Raw genomic sequence first — 16,589 nt, 5'->3', positions numbered from 1 at the left:
TGATAGGTTGTCAAAAAGGATGACTTTTTTTTTTTTTTATGAGAACTGTAGAGCATGTGTAAGGGTAAGACAGAAACAAATAAATGGTTCCTAGCCAAGGTGGTATAACGTCAGAGATATGTAATGTGACTTTGGCTGTTTACATCTAATGGTATGGTGATGGAGGTTATGTTAGAATGAATGTTGGGTAGACGACTGAGTCTGGCTACAGAAGAGGGTGAAGAATGGAATGTGAATCAATTGCTGTTTGCAGATGATACAGCATTAGTGTCAAATACAGAGAAGCTGACTTGGCAGGTAAAGGAACTTGGATAGCTATGTAGGAGAAGGAAACTGAAGGTTAATGTAGGAGAGAGTAAGAAGGAAATGAGGTTAATGTAGGAAAGAGTAAGGTAATGAGCTGCACCAGGGAGGCAGGGTAGTGTGCGTGTGTGTGTGCTATTGCATAGTTCTGTATGTGTGTGTGTGTGTGTGTGTGTGTGTTGCTCATCGCAGAGATGGTAATGCTGTGTGTGTGTGTGTGTGTGTGTGTGTGTGTGTGGGAGGAGGGGCTCGCTTCTCCAAGATAGGTCATCCCCCCCCCCCACACACACACACACTTTCCTCCCCCAACCTGCTCTTTTCTGTTCCATTCCTCTCCCCAAGCCTGGCCTCTCCTCCTTACCTCTCCTTCCTTCCTCTACTCTGTGTGTGTGTGTGTGTGTGTGTGTGTGTGTGTGTTGGGATATTGCAATGTAACCATACTCATAATCGAACACTACTACTACTACTACTACTACTGCTAATAATACAGTAAAATCCCTCTCATCCGGCATTCGAGTATCCGGCAGCTTCAAGTATCCGGCACATTTTTCCCCGAGCCTTAAAATCAATAAAAAATCAATGTGTACTCATAAAATCGATTAAATTCCCGCGCGAGGCATACTTTGTCCCCTCGCCACCAGAGTGCACTGCTTCGCGCCACCTGCGGCCCACTGCACTGTGTTTACTCAGTGACTCGGTCCCGCGTGTGCACTGTTTATCGCCTGACGCCTTCATCATGCCTAAAGTTGTAGAAAAGAGGAAGCGTGTTGTGCTTACACTTAAGCAGCTGATCAGATCAGCTGCTGATTAAGACCAGCTGATCTTTGTTATGGTAAGATGCGTGAGTGTAGGGTGGTGATTGTGGACATCATTTCACTTCTATTCAAGTATCCGGCAATATTCAAGTATCTGGCATGTCGGCGGTCCCGTTGATGCCGGATAAGAGGGATTTTACTGTAATAATAATAATAATAATAATAATAATAATAATAATAATAATAATAATAATAATGATGATAGTGATGATGATGATGATGATGATGATGATGATGATAATAATAATAATAATAATAACAATTTACTACTACAACAACTACTACTACTCCTACTACTACTACTCCTACTACTACTACTACTACTACTACTACTACTGCTGCTGCTGCTGCTGCTGCTGCTACCACCACTACTGCTAATACTACTACTACTGCTGATGCTGATGCTGCTGCTGCTTCTACACTACTACTACTACTACTATGCTGCTGCTGGTGCTTCTGGTGCTGCTGCTGCTGATTCTAAGTTCTCGCAAGAGTTTTTAATAAATACTATTTGTATTCCTTCTCGCTCGCCATGGAACGTATATAAGTACTTGATCGTTAACTGCTGCAACTGCAAACTTCTTGAAATATAAAAGCTCACAGACCGCAGTTAGTGGAAAACAATAACTATATCCTCTTGTCCACATTATCCGATAGTCCATTTGGAAATATTTTCTTGATAAAAAAAAAAAAATCCTCCATTGCCTCAAAAAGCGTGATTTTCGTCTCTTAAAACATACGGTAAACTGTCGTCATCGGAATTTACATCGTTAAGATTATTCTCACATATATTTTTGTGGATGAAGCTTGTCAAAATATAAGCTTCACATAGCTTACATGACAAAATTATAAAAAAATTATGTATGTCATCTTAATGCACATATATGACTAGATTTTTGTACAATAATATTTAAAGTACTGTTAAAAGGATTTTTTTATATTTTTTTTTATTTTAGGCACGTAACTGAGTTCAATGTTTACAATCGTCAAACATGGCGTCTCCACCTCGAACAGATGATCAAATTATTAACGGCGAAGTTTCAGGACACAGCAGACCGCGAGAATGGATAAGATTAAACGTTGGAGGAACTCACTTTCTCACTACAAGAACAACTCTGTGCAGGGATCCAAGTTCCTTTCTGTGTCGCCTGGTCCAGGAAGACCCTGAGCTACACACCGATAAGGTACATACTACCTAACTTATCAATCCAGCACATTATTATGTTTTCACATCGAATATTTGTAGCCAAGAAGGCAAATCAGGACCTCTTTTACGACTTCAGTAATAATTATAGTAATGAGGACTTTTCAGGTAAGTGAATGAAATTAGATGTGTACTTCCATTATGTGATGTCCAGTCTTGGAACATCATGGAAATATTGAGAAACAGATACAAGTCTTCATGTAGAATAAATTTTGCATAAGAGGCGCCTTCGTCCATGATCGAACCTTTGTCAGAACTGTCACAGTAACTGCTTATTTTGGCATACCAGCCAGTCCAAGTGATCATCAAAGCCCAAGTGAATTTTGGCTAGCCTTGACTCACCTTGTATTACACACTTATTTTCCATTCAGATCAATACCTGATGTTCCACTACCCTTGGTAAATCTTACCAATAGGGGCTCCTTATGTATTCTGTTGCTGCCCCTGTAATGGACAAACAAGTTTGGGGAACTGGTGGGAAAATGGGGTTTTAAGGTGGGGGAGGCCACATTAGGGCAAATTTGGGAAACCTCAAACGTTTAAGGAGAGAACATTGCTTTTGGGGAAAATCCCCCAAAATAGTCAACAAATGGAATATCTAAACACCCATATCCAACATTATGCTATCCTAACTAATACCTTGCGGTAATAGTTTACTTTCTTGCCCATGAAACAGCAGCAATTCTTACCTCTCATCAGATAGAGCCTTTTACTTTGAGAATTTGCAACCCCTTGTATATATATATATATATATATATATATATATATATATATATATATATATATATATATATATATATATATATATATATATATATACACACACGTATATACCTCAAATTTATTATAATGCCATTAGCCACCAAAAATAAGGAGCTTTATAAGATTTCCCATTGGCAGCATAGTCTTTATACATAGACAGTAATATTAAAAACTTATCCTCCATCCAGTTACCCTTCCTTTTCCTTTTTGTTTTTGGAGTGGGGATTAGAAGGGAGAGAGGAACTCTGTCTATGCTGTGTGGTTGATTGGTGGCTGCGAGGCATGAGCGGAGCAGCTGTATTTGTGTACAACACTAATTTCAATTCCGGATGATTTCAGTGGGATATTATTTAAGATAAATAATAGTAAATAAATATAGCAGGGTTCATCTTTCTCAAATTTGGTAAAGCCATGTTTCATATGATAAAAATAGCTATGGTATTCATAGCTATGAATACCAGTTATGACCAAAATTATGATTGATCTTATATTATGACAATAATTGTGACAAGTTCATAACTTTATTATATATAAAGGCTGTGGTGATTGGCCAAAAAAAATTGATTTATTGGCCAGAAGCAAATAACATTCAAATGTGTCATTAAAAGGATAGCTCTCATTAGCTGAATGAAAGTGATACAAGAGATCATGCCCCATTCCATCTTGGAAACCAACAGAGACATACGCATGGTCTCAAAAAAATTGTAGTAGTCTATGTTTCAATATTAACATTGACAGAATAAAGTTTATTGTTCTAGTTTTTTAATATGACCACAACCAAAATATTTAAAATATATTATACAAAAACAATTAATATTTTGGTGTTTTGCCATATGTTTTCAGTGGCATCTTACAGCTCTCTTCTTCTTCTTTTTTTTTTTTTTTTCAATTTTAGTTTTTAATGATATTTTTATTTCTTCTTACAGGATGAAACTGGTGCCTACTTAATTGACAGAGATCCAACGTACTTTGGTCCTGTATTGAATTATTTAAGACATGGAAAATTAGTAATGAACAAGGATTTAGCAGAAGAAGGCAAGTCTTGTATTTTCTCTGATCCAGTAATACATTTGAGGTGCATTAACTACTGAATTATTCATAAACAACTTGAAGATTTTAAAGAGAAATAAACACTAAGCATCTAGTATCTCAGTGATTTTTTTATAACCAATTATTATGTTTTCTTTATCTAGTGGAGTTGTCAGTATGATTTCAAAAATACATCAAAACCTATAGTATGTAGAAATATTTTGTTACAATAGATTGTAATATAATGGATGCCTTTTACTCTAGGCCAAATTCATAAACCCAAAGTTTATTAGATCACAGGACACTAAGCTATTTAGTTTTTGTGTAATTTATTTATTCTTTTTGATTTGTGTGGTGACATATTATGTACTTACTGTAATCTAATAGTGAAATGTCAATTCAGTTGGGAAATTTTTAGTATAATAGATATTATTGCCAATAGATACAGTTGATCTTCATCCATTACAACCATTAGGCTCTTAATCCCATTTTAGAAAATAGATTTCAAGATTTTGTTTTCTTCAAAGCTGAATCTCTGTGGGAAAATAGACTAGGTTCCCAGGTCCTCTGAACTCCTTGTATGGTTGTCATGAATGGAAATTGCAAAATTTTTTAAATTCACTTGAAAACACAGTGTTAATTTATTTGTCTATTTTTATATTATTTATTTATTTATTTATTCATTTATTTCTGATGCTGTGTTTTTGGTGTTCATGTTAGAATTTAGTTTGATGGCTATCAAGAACAGAATTGTGTTAAGCTCTCTCTCTCTCTCTCTCTCTCTCTCTCTCTCTCTCTCTCTCTCTCTCTCTCTCTCTCTCTCTCTCTCTCTCTCTCTCTCTCTCTCTCTCTCTCTCTCTCTCTCTCTCTCTCTCTCTCTCTCTCTCTCTCTCTCTCTCTCTCTCTCTCTCTCTGACTTCTTTTGTTCTTTCCTCTTATAATTTTTATATACATTATTTTTCATAGCCTTTACTCAAAATATGTATTTTAATAAACAGTTATGTAAGTTGGTTTCCTTGATAGAGAGTTGTGGAAAAAAAATTTGTGAATAATACTGTAGTAAGCTGTAATTCTTGGAACATACAGTGTTTTAATAATGAGGCTAGTGTTTCTGAGGTGGAGGCTATTTTTAAATATTTAATGTCTTTTTCTAGGTCACCTTCATTTATTGATTTCATTATTAAAGGTGTGTATGAATTAAGCAATATAGTTGACAACCATAAAGGGAAAAGTGGAGGCTGTAGCTGTGCTGGGCCTAAGTGCTTGTCTCTGTCTTATTGGTCTCTGAGCTTATGATGAATGGCAGTATTTACCTCAGAACACATGGCTGCTGTGACATTCAGGTTTCCACAGTTTACCTTCCCCATGTTTTTCTAAGTATCCCACTTATCAACTAAAAGGAAGGATAAACTGCTGGGTGAGCTGTGCATCAATTGGTTCAGCTAACATTTGAAGTTGAGCCTGGAGATTTGTAGCCAGGCACACTAACCAGTGTGCCATGGAAGCAGACCATTGTGTGTGTGTGTGTTTCTGTTTTCCTTTTCCACAACATAGATTTTATAAGGAAACCAATTTCATAGTGTTAATTGAAGAGAAATACTTTATGTAGTAATTCCATTGTGATAAACTAAGAGTAAGAGCAGAAATTGAAGAAACTAACACTGACAACATTGAAGGAAAAAAAAAGAAAGGGGATACTGATTACAGTTTTGAAAGCATAAGGGGGTAAGATAGGATTTCCTGATAACAGTTGATGGAAGAATAAAAGTTCATTAGTACAGATTGAAAGATTACATGCCAAAAGTGTCAAGAAATTTAGCATCCCATATAGAATTATTCATATGTACTTAGAATTAATTGGATGTGAAGGTGATGTGTGCAAAAAACATACTTGACTTTCATGCAAAGTTTAATAAATGTAGATGTTCTGACTGGACAACAGGAACTAAAATCCTGTATTCTGCTGTTAGGTAAATGTTACATAAGGACACTATTTTTATTGTATTGAAAATTGTAGTATCTAAGTGAAAAATGAATTCAGTTATACCTGACTCAAGCAATTTATACTATTTTCATCATTTATCAAGTTTATATTTGTCAAATTTGCATTTAGTAATAATTTCATGGCATCAGTTACACAAACAATAAGAGTGAATGCTGTACTTACTAAGTATATGTATGTGTATGACTTTTCCATAATATGTTTCTTTTATTGTTTTACCAGGTATTTTAGAAGAAGCAGAATTCTACAACATTACAGAATTAATTAGATTAGTTAAAGAGAGAATCAGCCAAAGGGACAACCGGCCACCAAAAGCTGGGAAGAAACACATGTATAGAGTCCTGCAGTGCCATGAGAATGAGGTGGCACAGCTTGTCTCTACTATGTCAGACGGATGGAAGTTTGAACAAGTGAGTTACTCCGCATTTTATTCTTACAGAGTTAATTTGTCTTAAGACTTCATCTTTTGAGTAAACATATACTATGTTAGGCTTTTTTATATTTACCTTAAAACATTGAAAATATAAATCACATAATAAAAACTCACTTGTAAAGAGTGAGGAATTTGCAGCAATGAATAATTTGTGGTTATATTGTAATCTCTGTATATTGTTTATTTATTTATTTATTTATTTTATTTATTTTTATTTTTATTTATTATTATTATTATTATTATTATTATTATTATTATTATTATTATTATTATTATTATTATTATTATTATTATTATTATTTATTTTTACAGCAGACCTTCACTGTTACTCATGAGAATTTTTTCACAGTTGATCAACATTGGATCTCAGTACAGCTATGGAAGTGAAGATCACACAGAATTTTTGTGCGTAGTTTCAAGAGAATATTCATCTTCAGGATCCCATCAGTGCACCAATGATCGATCAGACCATATTGACATCCACAACTCCAAGGATTGTAGGAAACTAAACTTTATGTATAATTTGTCTGGGTCACCATAGAGGCCTCTGCATTTCCATTCTCCATGCTGGCTGCCTATGCTGTCAGGGCTGTGGCTTGATGTGCTGGTGTTATGGACAGTGGTAAAACAATGCTGGTGAGCATAATCTTCTCCATGCAGATATTAATATTTCAATAAGTCCCTTAACTTTTTTGTTGGCATATATATATATATATATATATATATATATATATATATATATATATATATATATATATATATATATATATATATATATATATATATATATATATATATCAGATTCAAATTACAAATCTTAATTTGCACCTAAAAATGAGTATGCTTTTTACTAATCACAAGTTTTATACATTCCTGTGTACTCAGAATATTTGGTAAAAATATTGTCACCTTTATTCAGATTATGCTCAACCACTAGTTCTGTGTAGTTACCTAATGTTACCACTCCCACTGAGTCAACACATCATATGTTGCTTCAGGATTGTTCTATGCCCAGTTCTCTGATGTGCCTGAGACAGCTTGCCATGTATTGTCTCTCACAGAGTCAACACGCACAAAGTGTCGCTTTAGGATTGCTATATGCCCAGTTCTCTGATGTGCCCAAGACAGTGTGGCTTTTGAGCCTGTTTCTATAAAGTCTCATCTCTGTCTTGATATCACACCAGGACATACAGCAAATGCTTCCAAAGTGGCGGTGGTTTTCGTACTCTTGCTTGCCTTACCTGTTAATATAGGAGGAAAATGGTTTGACTACATTTTGTACATTAAAGAGACAGTTTAAATACTTTAATCGACATCCTCCAGTTGTGAAACTAATGTCTTGTTACAGTGTAAGTAAATGGAACGTTGTTAAATGATTTTGACAAACATTTAACAGTCATATGTGAGTGTTTTTCTATGGATGGGATGTGTTTTTGATAAATTATTTAAATGTGTAGTTGATACAAAATCACTTTCCAGTACTCATCTCATGTCACAATTCAGAGATGTATTAACTGAGACACATTAGCCCCTAGCTATAATATGAAATGCACAATTAATCAGAAGAAAATACGCTGGCAAAAAAAAATATGTTGTGATGAAATGACACCAACTAACTATATAATAAAAATCTAAAAAGAGTATTGCAAAAAAATGGAATGATGAATCCTTTTTTGAGGCACATTATATACACTATTTTAAATTTTCTTGCTGCACCTCTGGCAGGGAAGATGTGTACCAGCTATTTATTTTACCAATCTAACTTAAACATTTGTCCACTGCAGTACATTATTTATAATTCATTTGGGAATGAACTTATTTGCTTCTTTTATTAGAACCAATCAGTATATTTTATAGAAAATTTGTTTAATTATGAAGTTCTGTTGTGATTTGAATATGTATTGCCTCATGATAATGTAAATTTTCATTGCCAAAGAAAATACTCTTTGAAATGTAAATTGGCCCATGGCCATGTGAGCTGTACCTACTTGAAAAATCTGAACATACATGCACTTGATCAGAGTTTGCAGATTTTGAAGTTTTATACATACAAGAAAAGTCCCACATAACTGGCACCCATGAAGATTCTGGCATGCTGGATATCAGAGTTTTCCAGTTGGTTGAAATGTTGGTCTATAGATAACTGTCATAAATTCCAGCATATAAGGCCAGAAGCCTGTTTTGTTTCCATACATCATGAATTCACCTGTAAACCACAGATAATTATATATATATATATATATATATATATATATATATATATATATATATATATATATATATATATATATATATATATATATATATATATATATATATATATATATATATATATATATATACACACACACACACACATACACACACACACACACACACACACACACATTGCCATGCATTCTGTATAGGCATATGATAAATTTTCTATCTCTTATTAGTAATTTTTGGCACCAATATGGTACTGCTGCACATCTTTCTTTTCAATTCCAAACTTTTAATACAAAATAAAGAGAACAGATATCCAAGTTTCAACCAGAGCAGCTGCAAACTAATTACCCATTTGTGTTTCGATGACATGGTGTGTTGTCCAGTGATTATGGATGTTGGGTCTCTGCAGCAGCAAATATCACTGTATTCATAGATATCAAGATAGAATAAGTAAGTATAGCATATTGATACCATTAGTTTTTTGAATAGTATAAAAGTTTCTCTCTCTCTCTCTCTCTCTCTCTCTCTCTCTCTCTCTCTCTCTCTCTCTCTCTCTCTCTCTCTCTCTCTCTCTCTCTCTCTCTCTCTCTCTCTCTCTCTCTCTCCCCCCCCCCCTTCCTGAGTAATGAAAATTAAAGATTTTACACACCAAATTGTTGGTATTGATTTTGGCATTTTGGTATCAATCATACTAATACTGTGAGAGAAAGGTATAGCAACCATCAGTAACTTCAAGATACACAGTGAAATTTTAAATGCTGTTATGCTTTGTACCCAAGCAATTCCTTTGCCAAATCAAGGCAAATGGGTAATGAATGGCATAGAGGATGAATGAAAATATTCACTATATAGAGGGACCTGAAAAGCCTGATATTTAAACAGGTGAAATGCTTCAAGCCAGCTGTGTTTACATCACAGCTGTTACTTTATATTTCTAGTCTAGTTTTGCATTTTTTAGATGATATTGTGATTGATGTCATGGGCACGTACTCCAATGACATACGAGCAGCTAGCATAGAACGGATTGCCCATAAGGTGTGGAGGTTGTCTTTTTCTTGCTGTGGTACCTTATTTATGATCCCAGAAGTAAATTGTAAATTATAAGCTTTACCAAATACCCAGTTTGAACATTCTTGCATTCTAATGTGAATCAAGAAGCTTAAGTCAAATACATACATCATAATTTACATAACCTGAGTAGGAGTTCGTTTCATATTTTGTGATTGACTTATTTGTAAAGTATTGGCCTAGATCTGTTTTTTCAGCTGAAAATTCAAGATTGACTGAAATGCCAGAATGTATGATAACTTATCCAACACAACCTCAAATCTTAGTTGTAAACAAAAAAAAATCAATTTTCAGTATACTTAGTATGGCTCTCATGTGCGTTCTTTCATTCATACAACAAATCATGTTTACTTTACTTTCATATATTTTTTTTTAAAGAAGCTAACCTATTTGCAGTTGCTAACAAGTTGCCCAACATACTGGATACAAAAGAATCTTTGTCAAATGTAGAAGATCAGATTCCTGGACCATACCATGTTACACAAAGCTACATTTTCTTCCTGAGGGAGATGTTAGTACTTTAATACAGTTGTCAAAATATATTTTAAAAATGTACATTAATATGTGGATGTGGGTCAATCCAGAGGAGTGGGAATGTGTAAAACAGTTGTAACTTTTCTATCAGGAAGGTCAGTCACTTGCAATAATGCAATAGTCAAAGTCATTTTGCACCAGACAAAACCTGGATAGGTGAATTGTTGTACAAGCAGTTTTGTGACAGAAGAAATGCAATATCACCAACCTTCCATTCTCTTAAATGAACTTCAAGGAGTACGTATGTACACATCATTTAGCAGGCAGACAAATCCAGCCAGTTATGGTCACTAAATGTTACTTGTCAGATACCAGATATATAAAAAGAATGCATAAAATACACATTCCCTGTTAGTTATATACTCTCCTGACAGCATTAGCATTTCCCTCAGTAAGAAGCTTCTCTTCACTACATAATGCTCTTCCACCTTTTCAGATATTTGATTAAAACTCATGTACATTTGATATACATATGCAATGTAAGTGGATTCATCTTTCATATTTCACCTTCATGCTGGGTGCAGACATTTTCAACATTATATAGTATGTGTGTGACAAGTAAGAAAATTCCTTTTATACCAACCAAACTTGCCACTTTGGTGATTGATACATGAGAGAAAACTTAACCATTTACAGTTACTGACTCACAATATGCTGTTGTGAGTTTACATACAAGTCTTTTATAAGAGGTATATTAAGGATGAACAATATGAATAATTGATCCAAGTAATTGTCATCACATTCAAGGCTGTTAAAGTATAAATTTCATGATTGGTCCTGGCCATTGGCTTGCTTCCCTGCAGTGGCTCTTTGTTGAATGTTAAGATTACATTTTTTTAGAGGAATAAAAAAAAAAAAATAGAACTGCAGATTGAACAGTGGGCTTCTTGCTTCACCAGAATGTCAGATACCTCCAAATAAAATTTTGCATATGCACACACTGTACCATCTTTAGACAGCCACTAAACACTGATGTCTAGAATTTCTCTCTCTCTCTCTCTCTCTCTCTCTCTCTCTCTCTCTCTCTCTCTCTCTCTCTCTCTCTCTCTCTCTCTCTCTCTCTCTATATATATAGCTGCTTGAGAATACTAGATTCCTGGGTACTAGTTATGTGAGAATTCTATGTATTTTTTATTATGAAAATGGATTCACAAAAAAAAACATTTCTAAATTAGAATTAATTCCTTCATAGTTTTGACATTTAGATGTGGTCTTATGTGGAGCATGTCTGATCTAGAAGAAAAGGGTAGATATCATTCACTGTGCCAGCATATGAATTTTTCTGACAAGTACAGACTATCCTGACTTTGTTGCAGTAATCTGAGTTATCTTATGTATATATATATATACTAACTTGTGACTCTTAATGTTGACTAAAAATGCTGATAACAGTGTCTTATTTTTTAGTAAAACTGTTGTTTTATTCACAGTATTTTCTTGAGTTTATAGTAAAAAATCCATGAAAATAGAAAACTTGCTTTAAAAAATATATGATTTTTAAGTATAATGATTATAAGAACTTGAGAATTTGCAAAGAGGAATTACCATAAAACCATAATTTAATGGACTAATTAGAAGTCCCCTTATATGAAGTTTAAGTGTGTGTCTGTATATATATATATATATATATATATATATATATATATATATATATATATATATATATATATATATATATATATATATATATATATATATGTGTGTGTGTGTGTGTGTGTGTGTGTGTGTGTGCACGCATCAGGGAATGCCAAAGGCAAAAGGAAAAAAAAATAAAAAAAAGAAACTCAAATGCTGTTCTCAAAAAAGAAAATAGGAGTAGGAGAAAAGAGGGAAGCCATTTTATTTTTTTTGGTGTCTTGATATTTTTTTTTCTTTCTTTCTTTCTTTATTTCTTTATTTATTTATTTATTTTTTTTTTTGCATGTATGAATCCAGACAACTTGTTTTAAGCCACACTGCCAATGATTATCACTCACCAGTGACTGAAGTACTCATACTCCCTGACATATTGGCAGCTGCAAGTTTGTTACAGTCTTCCAGCTGCTGCTCTGTCAGAAAATAATGATTAGAACAGAAAGCACCTTCAGCATTTTCTGACAGAGAAGGTTGTGGCTCAGGGTGTTGTTGGTTATTGAGTGATGGGACCTTGTCCTCTATGAAACACTTAGAATTATAGATATTTATTTATTTATTTTTTTTTTTTTTGCATATGGGGAAAAAGCATAGAAGAATCAAGTTGGGTAGATTAAAAAATGAAGTGCCTGAATGGAATCATTGTCAGAGATGAATGAATAATTAAAAATGGTGCATCTTCACATTTTTAGCCCTGGCACTGAGTTGAAGCATGATTTGTAATTCCATTGTAACTTTTACTGTACAGTCATTATCAGATGTCAAGTAACCATTAATACTCTTTTTTTACAGTGTATTTTGCATTTTATTTTGTCTAAAGTCCTCTGAGCTGTTGATAATCTTTTAGAAAACCTGGATAAATTTTTTTTTGTAGATTGGAGGTCTGAAGATTGAGGGAAAATGCCAAACAAAATAGAAATGTGTTATGTTACTCTGACTATTGACAATGACTGTACTTAATCTGAGGATATGTACACATATCAGATGTTTTCATTTCACACACACACACACCTGTGTTGAGACCTAAACTATTATATATATTCAGTTGTTTATGTTTCAATCAGTGGCTAGAATTTTGGATTCCCATCATACTCAGTAATGCAGCTGACATGTGAGTGTTAACACCATATTGTATAATATATATATATATATATATATATATATATATATATATATATATATATATATATATATATATATATATATATATATATATATATATATATATATATATATATATATATATATATATATATATATATATATATAAAACAAACTAGTTTTAGTAGGGTTTTGTATTTCACATCAGTAGTAAAGCAAGCAATACATGTATATAAGTAGATCTGGCATGCTTGAGACTAATGCTGAATTTCAGATTTTCCCAAATTTTAACAAATAAAAAGATTATCTTTATTAATGCATATTAACATCCATGAATAGGATTCATCTATTTTTTAAAGATTTTGTTTACAGGATTTTGCCTCTATATTAAAAAAATAAATAAGTTGCTTTCATCATATTCATGAATTTTGATGTTCTTAAGTGATATTTTCTTAATTGATACATTTGCCCTTTAATTCTGTGCTCTGAATTTGTTTTTACACTGCACTGGCAAGGCTTTGATACAGTATTTCATAATTTTCTTAGAGATCACTTCATTCAGCTATTTCCCATCACTTCTGTCACAATAGAAAAATTTTTATTAGGACTTACCATTGTAACAGTTTCAATATTTGTAAGTGTTTAACACTAGAGCATTGTATGCATCTTCATGAAAAAAAATCTTCCACTTTATTCAGTACATATGCTATTTGAATATTTTGCATATTCAAATAGTTCATAAGGTTTCCTTCCTTTATTAACATGAGAAGTAAATCATTGCAAAGCATGCTATTAATGATACAGAAGAACTGGCCTGCACACAAAGTAAGACTAAATGATGTGAAGGACTGTATGAAAAAAAAACAAAGCTATAACAAAAATATAAATAAATAGTTTTTGCTATGAATTCTTTAAAAGCTTGAACTTGGTTATGATATGTAATATTGATAAATATTGACAACCAAGTTGCTACAGATTGCAGACTTCATGCCTGCATCTTTATATACTAGGCTAATGAAGCTTTGTCAAGGCCTCCATATTTTAAGCTAATAAATTATGTGCATGTATAAGTATACCAGATGAGTGGATGAAGCTAGTTATTTTACTTCAACATAAGGTATAGGTTATAGGAGCAAGTCTAATAATTACAGAGTGATACTTGTGCTTAGCATGCCAGGAAAAGTCTGAGAGACTGATAAATGTGACTGAATTGAATGTCAGTGACAAACTAGGTTCCAGAAAAGGAAAAGATTGTGAATTATATTTTTGTAGTCAAGATTATAATGAAAGTGCGATATTCATGGACCCAGAGAAAACATATAATGGGTAGAGAACCTATTAACTTATCTACTTACATATTTATTTATTCTATCATTAATGTTATTATGTATTATCATTATTATTATTATCATTTTTTTATGAACTCATAGTAGAATTCTTTTAATAAACATGTACTACTAGCTTCAATCATCAAAATTACCAGTACATATATCCAAGTAATCTCTCTCTTTCTCTCTCTCTCTCTCTCTCTCTCTCTCTGCAGTAAAATCCCTCTTATCCGGCATCAACGGGACCGCCGACATGCTGGCTACTTGAATATTGCCGGATACTTGAATAGAAGTGAAATTATGTCCACAATCACCACCCTACATTCACGCATCTTACCATAACAAAGATCAGCTGATCTCAATCAGCAGCTGATCTGATCAGCTGCTTAAGTGTAAGCACAACACGCTTCCTCTTTTGTACATCTTTAGGCATGATGAAGGCGTCAGGCAATAAACAGTGCACACACGGGACTGAGTCACTGAGTAAACACAGTGCAGTGGGCCGCGGGTGGCGCAAAGCAGTGCACTCTGGTGGCGAGGGGACAAAGTATGCCTCGCATGGGAATTTTAATCGATTTTATGAGTACACATTGATTTTTTATTGATTATAAGGCTCGGGAAAAAATGTGCCGGATACTTGAAGCTGTCGGATACTCGAATGCCGGATGAGAGGGATTTTACTGTATATATATATATATATATATATATATATATATATATATATATATATATATATATATATATATATATATATATATATATATATTATATCAAAATCACTTTTACTCTCACTTCTTTACCAAGTGGCTTAATATTATATGCCCAGACTATGTTGATTTTAACTGTTTAGTTAATGCTCATTATACTTTCCTTTTCTGCAATCACAAGTACATGATTCAAAACAAACAAAATTATTATCTATCACATAAGTGGTTAAGTATTTATTATTAAAGATAAACATACCACCTCTTTTTCCAGGTATTACATGTGCAATTTTGAGGTATTCCATTACATGTTTTTCCACAGCAGGATGAGGAGGAGTCCATTCACCACCTGGGGCCTAGTGACACCACCACAAGGTATCACATACTTAACACATTTACAAAAGCGAATGCTCAAGTTTTTTCTCTCTCTCTCTCTCTCTCTCTCTCTATCATCTTGCATTTTATGTATTATTAATGCTTCAGCCAAAACTCTTGTCAGAGAGTATCAAAGGAATAACTTTGTGTTCAGTTCTGCTTATTTTGGCTGTAAGTGAAATAGGCACTCCAGCAGTTTTCTTACCTGAATCTAGTTTATTTTATCTTTGAGTAATCAAAGACTGTTCATTGTTGTAAGTTCTCTTTATAAACCTACCTTCATCCTTTCAATCTTATTCAACATTGTATCTTGTTATTTTCATGATGGTACTTTTTTAAATGCCCCAGTTGTATAGTCTCTCCTCAGCCCAAAAAAAACACTGGTTAGTCACATCCTATTCTGTCAACTGTATTATCATACTCTATGAGTCAATCAGTATATACAGTACTGTAATTCCATTTCTTTGTCCCTTTTATTGATATACTCTGGAGTATATTATTTAGTACTGTGTTTCCTTTCTTCTTCACATTCTTCCTTGTTCATGTCTCCAAACATTATTCATTACATAGTAGTTAAGATGGCCTTTCTTGTCATTGTTCTTGTGATTTATACACTTTCAGGAACACTGAACTCATGTGAGAAAATTGTGATTAAAATGCATACACTATATTCCTTAACATTTTAATATAGAATTATTACCTATAGGGAACTTTAAATTGTTTAGTTTATATACTCAAATAAGAGTTGATCCCTAGGTCTCATAAAAAAAAAAAAAAAAAAAAAAAAAAAATATATATATATATATATATATATATATATATATATATATATATATATATATATATATATATATATATATATATATATATATATATATATATATATATATATATCAGATAGTGGAAATATAATTAAGAAATATAAATAAAAAAGATATCAGATCAGACAGAATCATGTATTTTTTATCTTCACGTCTTTTCTTTGTTGCTGCTATAGGTAGTGAGCATCAATGAGGTATATTCAGAGTGGCTAGTATGAAAGAGGAATGAGAGAGGCTTACTGGCATGTGTGGAAATTAAGGGGTAGGGAA

The 16,589-nt window shown here is 33.0% G+C and overlaps 1 protein-coding gene across 3 annotated transcripts; it reads left to right on the top strand.

Moving 5' to 3' along the window:
* The first annotated feature begins 2,078 nt into the window (after nt 1–2,078).
* On the top strand, nt 2,079–16,168 carry LOC135103058 (BTB/POZ domain-containing protein KCTD5-like). 3 transcript variants are annotated; one of them, XM_064009005.1, is made up of 5 exons: nt 2,079–2,302; nt 4,011–4,119; nt 6,338–6,525; nt 6,898–7,045; nt 15,449–16,168. In XM_064009005.1, coding segments are annotated over exons 1-5 (639 nt in total). In that variant the 5' UTR covers nt 2,079–2,110; the 3' UTR covers nt 15,451–16,168. The 3 variants fall into 3 exon arrangements, with proteins under 3 accessions (XP_063865075.1, XP_063865074.1, XP_063865073.1); XM_064009004.1 differs by having other exon boundaries at nt 15,446–16,168; XM_064009003.1 differs by lacking the exon at nt 15,449–16,168 and having other exon boundaries at nt 6,898–11,782.
* Nucleotides 16,169–16,589: the final 421 nt, after the last annotated feature.

This window comes from Scylla paramamosain, chromosome 8, assembly GCF_035594125.1.
Source record: "Scylla paramamosain isolate STU-SP2022 chromosome 8, ASM3559412v1, whole genome shotgun sequence".
NCBI lineage: Eukaryota > Metazoa > Arthropoda > Malacostraca > Decapoda > Portunidae > Scylla > Scylla paramamosain.
This window is presented reverse-complemented; position numbering and strand designations above follow the sequence as displayed.

Bases quoted from the DNA above. Each gene is read 5' to 3' on its own strand.
- LOC135103058 (XM_064009003.1), top strand. From the start codon at position 2,111: ATGGCGTCTCCACCTCGAACAGATGATCAAATTATTAACGGCGAAGTT. The intron at 4,120-6,337 runs GCAAGTCTTGTA...TTGTTTTACCAG, and splicing joins CAAGGATTTAGCAGAAGAAG to GTATTTTAGAAGAAGCAGAA. The intron at 6,526-6,897 runs GTGAGTTACTCC...ATTTTTTCACAG, and splicing joins ACGGATGGAAGTTTGAACAA to TTGATCAACATTGGATCTCA.